This window comes from Amphiura filiformis, chromosome 10 (genome assembly GCF_039555335.1).
Source record: "Amphiura filiformis chromosome 10, Afil_fr2py, whole genome shotgun sequence".
NCBI lineage: Eukaryota > Metazoa > Echinodermata > Ophiuroidea > Amphilepidida > Amphiuridae > Amphiura > Amphiura filiformis.
The window spans coordinates 60080340-60093177 of NC_092637.1; the positions used below are offsets into that span (position 1 = coordinate 60080340).

The window sequence follows — 12838 nt, forward strand, 5'->3', positions numbered from 1 at the left end:
GTTTTGCTGTGATTACTTCACATTTTGGGATCAACTCCATGACTGAATTGGTGAGTCTAAGAGATAAGAGTGAATACACAGCCTGGTACACACATACTATGCGCAGCATTGATGGTAAAAACTACCACATAGAGAGGCTGATGGTAAAATATGAAACCAATGACCTGTCTAGAATTTATGTATGAATGATAGAATTTATACTGTTCAAAAGCTGGTAAAGAATGTGCTTCATATCATCTTACTATAAATAGGGGAATGTTGTATCTATGTATGTACCTATGTATCTATGTATCTATGTATGCACATAAAGGCTCCGTCAGTTTCGATCCAAATGTCGCCAAATTCATACGGGAGATCGAGGAACTTACCGAGACGGTTATGCAAAAATTTGGTTGGAAATGGTCAAGAATTGGCTGCAAAAACGGTGAAAATATGGGTAAAAACGGGGTTTTTATTATGAAAATCGGTTACCAGCCTCACGCGTCACTGCAGCTGGCCGGCAGTGCGTCAAGCGCCATGCGTCGCGTAACGCCAAGACTACGCCAATGCGTGGCAGAACGGCGCGAGAGCCACGCGACCAAGCGAGCCAGAGACCAGTGGACATGATAATACGGAAAGAAGGAAAAATAAAGGACAAAAAGGTACATGGACGGGTTAAAGTAACTAAATGAAACGGGAGCGAAACAAAGAAGGAAAGAAACTAATCAGGAAATGTAAGGGAAAAAAGAAGCTCAAATAATGAGAACAGAATTAAATAAAAAACATGGAAACGGGAAATCACAAGCTAAGCAGAAGAAACTAAAAAAGAAAATGTAAGAAGAGACAGATTTAGATAAATAAAATGTACCTTTATAAATGATTCTACCTGTTCAGTAATTCTTCATGTTATAGTGAACGCTCCCATTTACTCATCTAGCTAGTAATAATAAATGTACATGGTGTACATGGTTGACACAAACCTCAGATATGGCAACAACAGAATGGATTACACGTTTTTCACTGGTTTCAAATTCATTCACAAAAATCAGGAGTTTAGCACAATGCTGCAGATTATTGTTTGTTTTAATGTTAAAATATGACACCTATTATTTAAATGCCCTGAAGATTTCATTTCTGGTGCCATAATAATAAAAAATCTTTGCGCCAATTATGCAAATTAAAATTCATAACTTGGAAAAATTTACGTAGTTATCTTTCTTTTACATTAAAAATAAATGGCCAATATTCCACAGATCCGAGTTGCTGCTACTAATTAATCATTTGCGTACAGCCACATACTTTCCAAAAAATATAACATTTCTCAAATATAAGTTCACAAGGTGGGAAGATATCCTCTGAAAACAAAAAAGATGAGTCATTTTCAAGAAACACTACTCAAAGTCCAACTGCTAGTTCCATATTCACACACATCCTTTCATGTTGATTTCCAAAATATATAAATATAAACTGATGTCTTCTCTGGCTCACACAGATGATGCTTACTTAAATATCTTGCACAAAATGATGACTTTTCAGTTGTTTCATACATGGCTGACATACTTTAGTTGTTTCACACCACGTTGACATCTGCATGTATAGACTAAACTAATGGCGGTAATTGGAAAGCTTTCTTATTGTCATTCACATCTGTATCAGCCACTTTTTCTGTGACTACTGTGCCAGTTGCCTTAGTTTTATGATCAGCTTTTTCCTTCTCTGTGACAAAGTTGTTGATAGTGAGTGGTTTGATGGTATCCGGCAACCGATTCTGATCTTTGCCCGGCATCAATGGTTTCACCTGTAAATATGAAAACAATACCTACTTAATCAGCATATTTTCATACCTGCAAAAACATGAAAATCAGTAATAGGGACTTATATGGCTTGAAGGAGGAGCTGTGTGCAGGCACTCCACCTCAGGTAAAGATACATGACATAGTGACATTAAAAGGGTCATAGGTTTTGGGCATTAGTACAGGGCAAAACCAGGGCAATAGTAGGAGGCCGAGTACCCACTCTGGAGACACATTTTTGGGATAAATTTGGGAAGAAAGAGCTGTAAACTCAGCCCTTTTTTGGATCCAGTGTCTCCTAGCTCCAGCTGAAACAGACAAATCTCTCAACAACCAGGCTTTTGCCCTTTCTGAATATTATTATTATTTATTATTATTATTTCAAAGAACTTATAAAGCGCATTTCCCATGGACCAATGCGCTGTACAAAGAAAAAGAAAAATACATCAAAAATACACAGCATGGCATTAAGAACAACAATATATCACAACGTGGTAAAATATACTCATAATTACATCAAAAATTTGAATAAAACAGATATGTGCAGCATCTGATTCACAATTAAAATAATTAAAAATACACTTGAACCCAAATAGGGACATATATCATTATAAAATACATATTATTATCAAACAGCAATGTTTAAAAAGTACAACTTGTACACATCGGGAGTGAATACCTGCAAACAGGTCTATGAAAATACATAAAAAAGACCTAATATTTTGGAAACAGGTGGGTTTTTAAAAGTTTCTTAAAGGATTGCACATTAGGAGCCTCGCGCAAATTGGAAGGCAAATTGTTCCATAACCTAGGTCCTTGAACAGAAAAAGATTTATCCCCATAAGATCTTTTAGTTTTGGGGATTGCAAGACGGGTGACATCTTGCATGGACCACCACGGTTACAACTGTACTTGTGAAGAAGGTCCTGCAAATATTTTGGCGATGAACCGTGAAGACAATTGTACACATGCACCAAAATCTTGAAATCGATTCTCTGCTGGACAGGCAACCAATGCAACTCTCGCAACAGAGGCGCAGCACTAGTGCGCTTGTTAACTCGGAAAATGAGACGCGCCACGCGATTTTGAATAGAAACCCAGGATTAACATATTGATAATACATTCTTAAACCCTTGAGATGTTCCTACAATTTAAAAGGTTCTTACCCATGTGATATGACACGATATCACACGGGTCAGCGTGTGTGCATCGACGCGATACGTGTACTCGCTATTTGAACCAATCGGAGGCGCATAGCAACACAGGGACTGATCGATTTTAAGCCCTAGGTAATTCCTTGTAGAATGTAATTTGATTAAAATTTGTAATACTTATGATATTTTTATTTGAATTTAAGTGTTTAAGAATGAGAATAAAGGTATTATTTTTAGCCGCTGTCGTGCATCTATCGTCTCATACAACACGGGCGACATCATTATTTTTGGCGTAAAACAACGAGGCGAATAAAATAATGATGTCGCCCGTGTTATATGAGACGATAGATGCACTCCAGCGGCTAAAAACAATACCTTTATTCTCTAAATTTTTCACCTTCATGTGGCAGTGATGCCAATGCATCGACGCAGCTGTTTTACTTGAGCAATTATGTGGCATCTATAAGAGCGTGTGTGTGTACACCAGTGCTTTCAGCAAACGTTATTGATTTGAGGCTGTGCCTAATGAAATGCGCACTGACATCACTGCCACATCAGGGTAAAAAATGGTGTTGAAGGTATGCTGGAGAGAAATCAGTCATGAATTTGCCAACTTACAAAGATAAATAAGTACATCTGTATACAAAAGATCAAATGGCCGTACATCTGTACACACATGAAGTAACTCAGAAAAGTACTGACGTCACTCTCTCGAGGAAGCCAAACAGAGTATAGTAAAAATTGTGGCGCAGAAGAACAAAATAAATACTGACTCCAATAAAACATTGAATCATCCTCTGAGCTTAAGCTATTATAAGATCAATGTAACCTTTTCTAGTCCATTTGGCTTCCTTGAGAGAGTGACATCAGTGCATGCTCTATTGCGCATTGTATTAAATCGTGCACTCACAGAACTGAGTTTACATCAAAGGTGGTACAAATGTACACGCGAGATCAAATGGCCGTACATCTGTACACACGCGCAAAGTAATTCAGACTAAGTACTGACGTCACTCTCTTGAGGAAGCCAAACAGAGTATAACCAAAATTGTGGCACAGGAAAACAAAATGACTCCAATAAAACATTGACTGGTGTTTTCAGAGTCAGTTACAAGTTGTTATCAAGTCCTTACCTTGTTAACAGGTTTCTCTGATGCATCATTTGTTTGTTTCTCTAACTGAGTTACAAAATTACTTTTCTTCTTGATTACATGAATGGTGTTTTCACGTCTCACAGCAGAACCATCTTTCTTCAAGATTATTGTGCCTTCTCTATCACTTATTTTCTCTGCAATGTAATAATAAATCGATGCAATAAATAACACAATCAATGAATTACAATACTGATAACAAATTTAATGCATGCTTTCTCAGTCTGCACCCAGTCACACTGCATACCTTGCATCTTGATAAACTCTGCAACTCACTGACCTTTGTATTGCCTTGATATTAACCAGTGGATTGGAGCTCCTAAGTTTCCAAAGTAATGATTAAGTTGAAGTATTTTATTTCATTTTCATGGCTAATCACTGCCTCATGCCTTTGGACTGCTCCTCCATAATCGTTGTAGTTTTGTTTTGTTTGATTTTGTAATTTTAATTATGGAAATAAAGTTGATTGATTGATTGAACATTCTTGCACTGTTACACACCAAAAGAATGTACAGTTAGAAATGCTTTCTGCCAAAAGCATTCATTTTAAGTACCGGTATATGCTTTCCCTCCTTTTCACATAAATACACACACCTCTCTACACACATACGGACACTCTTGTCTTTATGGGGACGGGTGTGTGTAAACCTTGTGGGGACGTTACAAGTTCTGTACTACCTCTATGAGAACAAAATGTCCCCACAAGGCTCAAGTCCTCATAAGGCATACCCTGCAAAGACTTGCTCCTAAGGAGGTGGGCTTCACACGGTATGCCCAATAGGTCATTTTAAAACATATTTAGCTTATGGGAACATGGCTTTTGTCCCCACAAGCTAAACACAGCTCCATAAGGATAGTACTGAATGGAGAAATGTTCCCATAAATATACAAATTTCCAGGCATCCATACACACATACATTTTGTATAGTACCATTTCATCAAGATATGACTATATCACAATCAATTCTCTTTCTCCAAGATGTATATTTTCCATTGCATACCATGATCCCATTGCATTCACAAATACCATGTGTAAAGCTGCATTAAGCAGTATGCAGACTTTTTATAAGACGTACAATATTGTATGTAACATATCTACGTTATTTAATCTATTGCCATTCTATTTCCAGTAAGTTTAAGTTCTAACGAATGTTTGATGACGTAAAATCGATAATGTATTTCGACCCGATATTATACGTAACATATTATCGATTTTACGTCATCAAACATTCGTTAGAACTTAAACATTACTGGAAATAGAATGGTAATAGATTAAATAACTTAGATATGTTACATACAATATTGTACGTCTAATAATCGGAGTCTGCATACTGCTTTAGGGTGGGAGCGAGATTGTATACTAAATAATTAAATGGTCTATTCTCTTCCCTGATTTTTCACCTATATAATCAAATATTATAAACAGTAATTCCATTGATTTGTTTTATAATAACCAAGGTAAGAGCCTTCAAGTCATATTTTTCCAATTTTTGTTATTTTGCTTCAATAATACAATTTAGTTCTGCAGATTTACATGAATACATTGATCTTATAGGAAATGAGTCAAGCAAGCCACTGGTCACATTTATATTTCCCATGTTTTGCAGTTATTGAGTTATGACAAACAATAGGTCTAAACAAAAAGTTTTGCTATCTCCCTCCTCCCAATGAAAATCATGCACATGGGGGAAAAATAAAACCCATTACAATGAGCCTTGGGATCTCATGTATAAGTTGAACCCATACCTTTCCCTATGAGTGTGGGCTTTATTTATCTCAATATTTGAGCACCGCTCGGACTTGCCTTAAGGCATTGCATACTAACCTTTGATTTCACTTGAGTTGTCTGTGCTTTGATGATGATGCCGATGTTTACGACCCGTTGTCATCTTTGCGTCTTTGGTTTTCTGTTTGATTTCCAGGATCCATTCATGTTGTAATGCTTGTTCTGGTGTCATCCTTACTGATGGATCCCATCTATAACAAAAACAGCACAGTGATTTATAGAGTACCTACATATAAGCATCACAACCACAACCAGATACCTAGGCCCCAGCAAAAAACACAATTTTTTGAAGTAAAAAACAAGATCCAAAATATTGAAGAGAGAGAAAAGCAAGATTTCCCCCGGAAAAGGGCACAAGAAGCTTTAAAACTCCCCGAAAATCCGAAAAAGAAAAATACTGTGGCCTGCCCTCTGTTGTTCAGATTCGGTCAATTTAGATGTAAGATGTCAACAGAACTGCTGCATGCTGCCGGCGTCAGTCGGCAAAAAAGTGACAAAAATTTGACCTTGAATTATATATGTTTTATAGTCAAAATATTCCAATAATTCAATAAATATAACAATATTTTTGCCTAAACTTGAACTCATTTGCAATGAAATGTCATTTTTTATAAGTAAAGCATGGCTTTCAGTTTGCACCTTGCAATGCTGTTGAATTCTGCACACTTTTCCAATGTTGAAGTTCATTTCATCGAATTCAACGAACTTTTATGGCATAAAGCAACATTTTTATAGTAGGGTAAATACGCCTATTCTCGGTCACTTAAGAAACAACCCGCTCTATTTCTTGTGTAAATAATTATAAAAGTTAGCTATATGGGAATGTGTATTCCCCACAACATCTGGTTTAACATACCCTGCATGACATCTTCCATTGAACTTGTATTGGAAGTACAAGGTCAAAAGGTCAAAGTTGACGACAACGCCTATTCTCGGTCACTAAACTCCTATTCTCGGCCACCGTATAGTTTTTCTATACCTATTCTCGGTCATTCTCTTTGGAAGCATGGTTGATCGGTATGATGCGGTTTTGATAACTTAAACGCATAATAAAAATACGTGTGCAGTATTCTCAGATATATTGACAAGGACCGATCCTTTCAAAACGGTTTATTGGCAAAAATTTTCGTACCATCCGATCGGGGTCCGAGGCGGTCATATTTCGTGGGAGCGCACAGCGGAATGCGGTGGCACGCCCGACGCGTCGTGACTTTCTTGTCGGCAGCTACCGCCGGCCGGCGCACCTGTAGACTAACTTGACGCGTATGATCAATGATGATGGTTAAATTAATGAAAGAGAATAATGACAGAACCAGTCCGGGGAACCAGGTAATATGATGTAGGCCTAGCTTTAAAAAGATTGAAGGACTAACCTAGATATATTATTCAATTTGACGATCCTAAATGTCCTTTCTAAAAAAAAGAGCGGTATCGCGGTAGTCGGGTGATTCGCAGCGCTTTATTAATTATTATTAGGCACAATCATGGTGACCCAAGTCTGCATGCGCGCAGGGCTGTCAACTTCTCGGCCGACTAAAAAATTGTTTAAGTAGGTGGTTGTGGACCTATAATAACCTAGAAACTTTTTTTTTAACCAAATGTATCTTTTTCCCCTTAAGGTTGGTCTGAACCCTGAATTATGGAAAGTTTTGGCCTCATAACTTCTAAATTGTTGGTCTAAAGTATATAAGTATACATATTTAGAATGGCAAAGACTTGATAAGTTCATCTGTGAGGTCAAATTTGGGCCAAAATGGCACTTTTGGCTCAAAATCTAAAAATAATGGTTTTTGGCCCACTTATTTTTTGTGCAACGTAACAAAAAAATTCTTCGGCCAAATTTTTTTTGAAACTAATTTTTAAAAACTAGATCAAATTATCTGGGACACGTTTTTTCATTTTTTTTTATTTCGACTAACTTTGAGAAATTTGCGCCAAAAATGGTCAAAAATGCTGATTTTTCAAAAAATCATAAAAAGCCCGATTTTGGCACAAATTTCAAATATTTTTGGTGAAATTGGTCAAAATTCAAAAAATGAAAAAACGGGTCCTAGATATTTTGATCTAGTTTTTAAAAATTAGTTTAAAAAATTTGGCCAAGAATTTTTTTGTTACGGTGCACAAAAAAGAAGTGGGCCAAAAACCGTTATATTTGGAATTTGGGGCCAAAAGTGCCATTTTGGCCCAAATTTGACCTCACAGATGAACTTATCAAGTCTTTGCCATTCTAAATATGTATACTTTTATATACTTTAGACCAACAATTTAGAAGTTATGAGGCCCAAAACTTTCCGTAATTCCAGGGTTCAGACCAACCTTAAACTACTTTTTAAAACAAAATTGCTATTGCAATACCGGATACCGCGCCGTCCAATGCCACATGTTAATATTCAGATTTTTTTTTTCACTTTATTCTTTGGACGATCCGTATGATTTTACCTTGGCGTGATGCTTGAGAGTTGACATTGCTTAGGGGCTGTGCATAATTATGAGCCTTGTGGGAGGGTAAGGGGGGATGGCAAGCCAGAAATAATTAATTCAAGACAAGCGACTCCCGATCAGGGGTGATTTGTATGTCCCTACCCCTTAATATTGTCACATTTTACGATGTTAATGAATATTAACATTCTCGTACATTTTATGTCTATCTATTACCTGACAACTGACGGTTTAATTGCTTTTAAAATAATACCAGAAAGTTAGAACTATCAATTAGCTACATACTGATCATTTTCATCACTAAAACTTGAGTTTTGGTGATTTGTATGTTCCCTACACCCCTTAATATTGTCATATTTTACGCTGTTAGACATGGAATATCAAAATTTTCGTACATTTTATGTCTATCTACCTGACAACTAACGGTTTAATTGCTTTTAAAATATTACTAGAAAGTTAGAACTATCAATTAGCTACTTATTGTTACCAAAATGAATTAATTTTCATCAATAAAACTTGAGTTTTGGTGATTTGAATGTCCCCTACACCTTAATATTGTCATATTTTACGCTGCTACACATGAAAAATTTATATTGTTTAACATTTTATGTCTATCCAACAAAGAACTAATGGTTATTTTGCTTCAAAAGATTACAACAACCAAATAGCTATATATTGATGCCAAAATTAATAAATTATAATGAATAAACGTCGAGTTATATTGGTTTGTACGTCCCCTACCCCTTAATATTGTCATATTTTACGCTGTTACACATTGGAAAATTAACATTTTCTCACATTTTATGTCTATCTGATGGTTTTTCTGTTAAAAATAATACTGGAAAGTTAAAACAATAAATTAGCTACATGTTGATACCAAAATGAATTCATTATTATGAGTAAAGGTTGAGTTATGGTGGTTTTTATTTCCCCTAACCCTTAATAATACCATATTTGACATGGTTATACATGGAAAATTAACCTTTTCTTACATTTTAAGTCTATCTACCTGACAATTAATGTTTGCTTTGCTTTAAAATAATACTAAAACGTTTGAACAATCAATTAGCTACATATTAATTCCAAAATGAATTCATTATCATGAGTTGAAGTTGAGTTATGATGGTTTATATTTCCCCTACCCCTTAATATTGTTACACACGCTGCTACATGTGGAAAAGTAGTTACTATTTTTTACATTTTCAGACTATTTTCCTGACAAGCAGTGGTTGATCTCACCGCACCTATAAATATTCAAAATATTACATGAATGGTAACTTACCAAACAAATTTTGTTAATAGAACTTATATAGTTCAGCCGAGTGACATATCAAGACACGTGAAACACCCCAGCCCCGAACCCTATACACATCCCGCACCCACCCCCACATACCCACACACACCTACCCCAAACCCACACAACACAAACCAACATGCAAACAAACATGCACATATATAAATCTTTGAACCAGAACATTAATGTTTGGCTAGATATGCTTGATATTAAAAACAAAATTAAAAAATGGAAACTTAATATTGAAAATAGAAATTGGCACAATAGTAAAATTTGAAGCCTGTGTCACAAAAACACCCACCCTACACATTGTTGTGAAAAATCTGATTTTCTATTAGCGTATGGACTGGCTACTTCCAATCATGATCTAATGAATCCTATGTTTGTTTTCAAATAATACTAGGAAGTTAGAACAATCAATTAGCTACATATTCATACCAAAATAAATTCATTATTATGAGTAAAAGTTGAGTTATGGGAATTTATATCTCCCCTACCCCCTTAATTTTGTCCTATTTTCGTGATTTTATGTGATTATACGTCCATATATAAAATGACCTGTAAAAAAATGTGATACCACAATTTGAAACCACTACCTACCTGAACAAACTCCTTATTTAGGGCCCCTGTGTGATCTTGCTCCTGGACTAAACCATTATAAGAATATCACAATAGCGCTAATATAATCCTCTAGGAGATTTCAAAATAGCATAATTGCGCTTAATAACACGCTATAGAGCCTAAACCATTTACAGAATAGCACAATAGCGCTAATAGCACGCTGCCTAAACCATTTTAAGAATAGCACAATATCGCTAATAACACACTATAAGGCCTAAACCATTTTAAGAATAGCACAATCAGCATCCCTCCAAGTGTACTAGAATTCAAAAATAACATAATTGCGATAATAACGCATTATAGGCCCCCAAGACCCTCAAACCATTTCCATAGCACTAATAGCACGCTATAAGGCCTAAACCATAGAACTAATAGCACGCTATAAGGCCTAAACCATTTTAATAATATCACAACAGTGCTAATAACATCCCTTAAAGTGTAGGCCTAATAGGAGAACTCAAAAATAGCATAGGCCTAATTGCGCTAATAACATTTAAAGCCATTTTAATGTCCCTAATGGTTTTATTCTAAGTCCTCAAAAAATAACACTGTCGAGGCACAAATAGCATACCCATGAAAATAGCGGTGCTATTTGTGCTAATAATATGTGTATAATGTAATTAACAAAATTGCGCTAATAGCATGCCGTGTAGGCCCAAGGAGAGTGTATGCTATCTGCGCAATTGTCAGTTATAGCGCCTTTCTCGGTCCAGGGCAGGAGCCATTTTTGCAGACAAAATAATGACATTGTTGACCCAATTTTTCCGACCGAGAATACAACAGGATAGGAGGGGTAAGGAAGGAGTAGGGGGGTGTCGGGCGGCACCGACGGTCACAAATAATTTCTCATCGCTCATTTGTATTCGACAAATGGCTATAATCAAGCCTTTTACAGAAAAATGCAACACTCTCATGTGCGCATGCATGATCATTTCTAGGACGCATGGCAATAACGATGTCAACATAGGCCTAGCTCAAACTGTTGAACACTGACCGAGAATAGGAATGCCAATGGAATTCGTATGCCTATTATCGGACACCCCTGTTTCTATGGGAATTTACATAAATACAACACCAATCATTTGCTATGGTGTTATTTACGATGCAGATGGATCAACTTGTTAAAATTACAGCTTTAAAACATGGTAAAATGCAAGTACAATTTCGCATCACTGATTATATTACAATATAACCATTTTAAACCTCTTAAATGACGTTATTATATTTTTTAATGCCGATTTTTCAGGTCATCATACAATCTAAAAAGCTATTATTTGAGGTGAACTGTGCTGCCGTGACCTTGAAATGTCATCAAAACCTGCAGCACCGGTACGGCTAAATGATTTATAGTCGCAAAGTTCGGAAGACACGGCTAAAATTAAAGCAACGATCGTCAGCGGTAAAACTGACCGAGAATAGGCGTGTGACCGAGAATAGGCGTATTGACCCTAAGTATATACTGCTTGGGAACTTTCTTAAAAAGCGAGATAATTGGTTAATAGCGTGAATCACGGCGTGAAAAGCGAGATCTCGTTTTTTGCCGGGCCTTACAGATACCCAAGTTTTATACAGGTAGACCAGACTTGTTGTTTTAGTAACAGTCAGTAATAATATCCAATGCCACAGTTCAATAGGCTCCATTCAACAATAATAGCCCAAATTCTGACCTCAAATTGCAAAGAAACCATTTTAGTTCACCATTTCCTATTTGCTGGGTATCTTTATGTATAGACTGTATATTGATTCAGGACAAAAGGTACGTGCAGCATGGTATTGTGATTTTTATTCTCAATGGGCTACCATAGGCACGCAATGGGCTGAAAAAGGCCTGTTCATTTTCACCTTTGAGCTTCTTACTGATTGAGCTAATTAAACTGCTACAAAATGAAATTAGTATTTATGTAGTGCCTTGCACAAAAGTACCAAAGAACTGCTGGGTGCAGTGGGCATCAGAATTAGTTGACATCCACAAACACTAGATATCATGCCTTTACTTACACTGAATATCCAAACATCACAGGGGAGGGGGTGTCGGGGTCATTAACAACCCATCAACCCTTCAATCCATCTAAACTCATTGCAAATCTAACATATCAATCCTATTGAAGAGCTACAACACACTTGGGACTTGCAATATGTTAAAACACTTACACAACACAATGTTAGTGAAATTGGTCGTCCAAGTCTAATTATTATGTGGGGCTGTTGTAAAGGTACGGTACATCAATGTCTTGTATATTGTTCCCAGAGTTCTATACTTACTCAATACATTTCCTGATAAAATTGAGGAAGAGTGCATCTGTGGTTTTGATTGCATGGCTCAAATCTTTGGAATTAGGTCTTCTCTTCATGCCTTTGCTATTGGTTATGGACCTGGGGTTTCCTCTTGAATCTGATGGGAAAATAAACACAACAAAATAATTGGCAGTAAGGAATACATTCATTTTAGCTCTCATATTGGAATATTCCATTTAAAATCCACACCCCCCCCCCCTGTGGAAGATAGTAGAAATTGTGGAGTAGGCACCTCCATATGAATTTCATACACCCTCTGTAAAAGATTCAACCTGAATCTTCCACAAAGGGAGAATGAATTTCAAATGGAGCTTCCTAATGTGTTA

The 12838-nt window shown here is 36.4% G+C and overlaps 1 protein-coding gene across 3 annotated transcripts in view; it reads right to left on the bottom strand.

The window, feature by feature from the left end:
- Positions 1–637: 637 nt before the first annotated feature.
- The window catches only part of LOC140163092 (dual specificity tyrosine-phosphorylation-regulated kinase 4-like), a 61615-nt gene continuing 49414 nt past the window's right edge, over positions 638–12838 (bottom strand). The window contains exons 11-14 of one of the 3 annotated variants that reach the window (XM_072186467.1): positions 12480–12609; positions 5915–6054; positions 4060–4214; positions 638–1777 (exon numbers count right to left, since the gene is read on the bottom strand). In XM_072186467.1, the coding sequence (XP_072042568.1) occupies positions 1580–1777; positions 4060–4214; positions 5915–6054; positions 12480–12609 (623 nt within the window). In that variant the 3' untranslated portion in view covers positions 638–1579. Of the gene's footprint in view, positions 1778–4059; positions 4215–5902; positions 6055–12479; positions 12610–12838 lie in introns of all 3 variants that reach the window. The other 2 variants (XM_072186466.1, XM_072186468.1) reach the window with 2 other exon arrangements.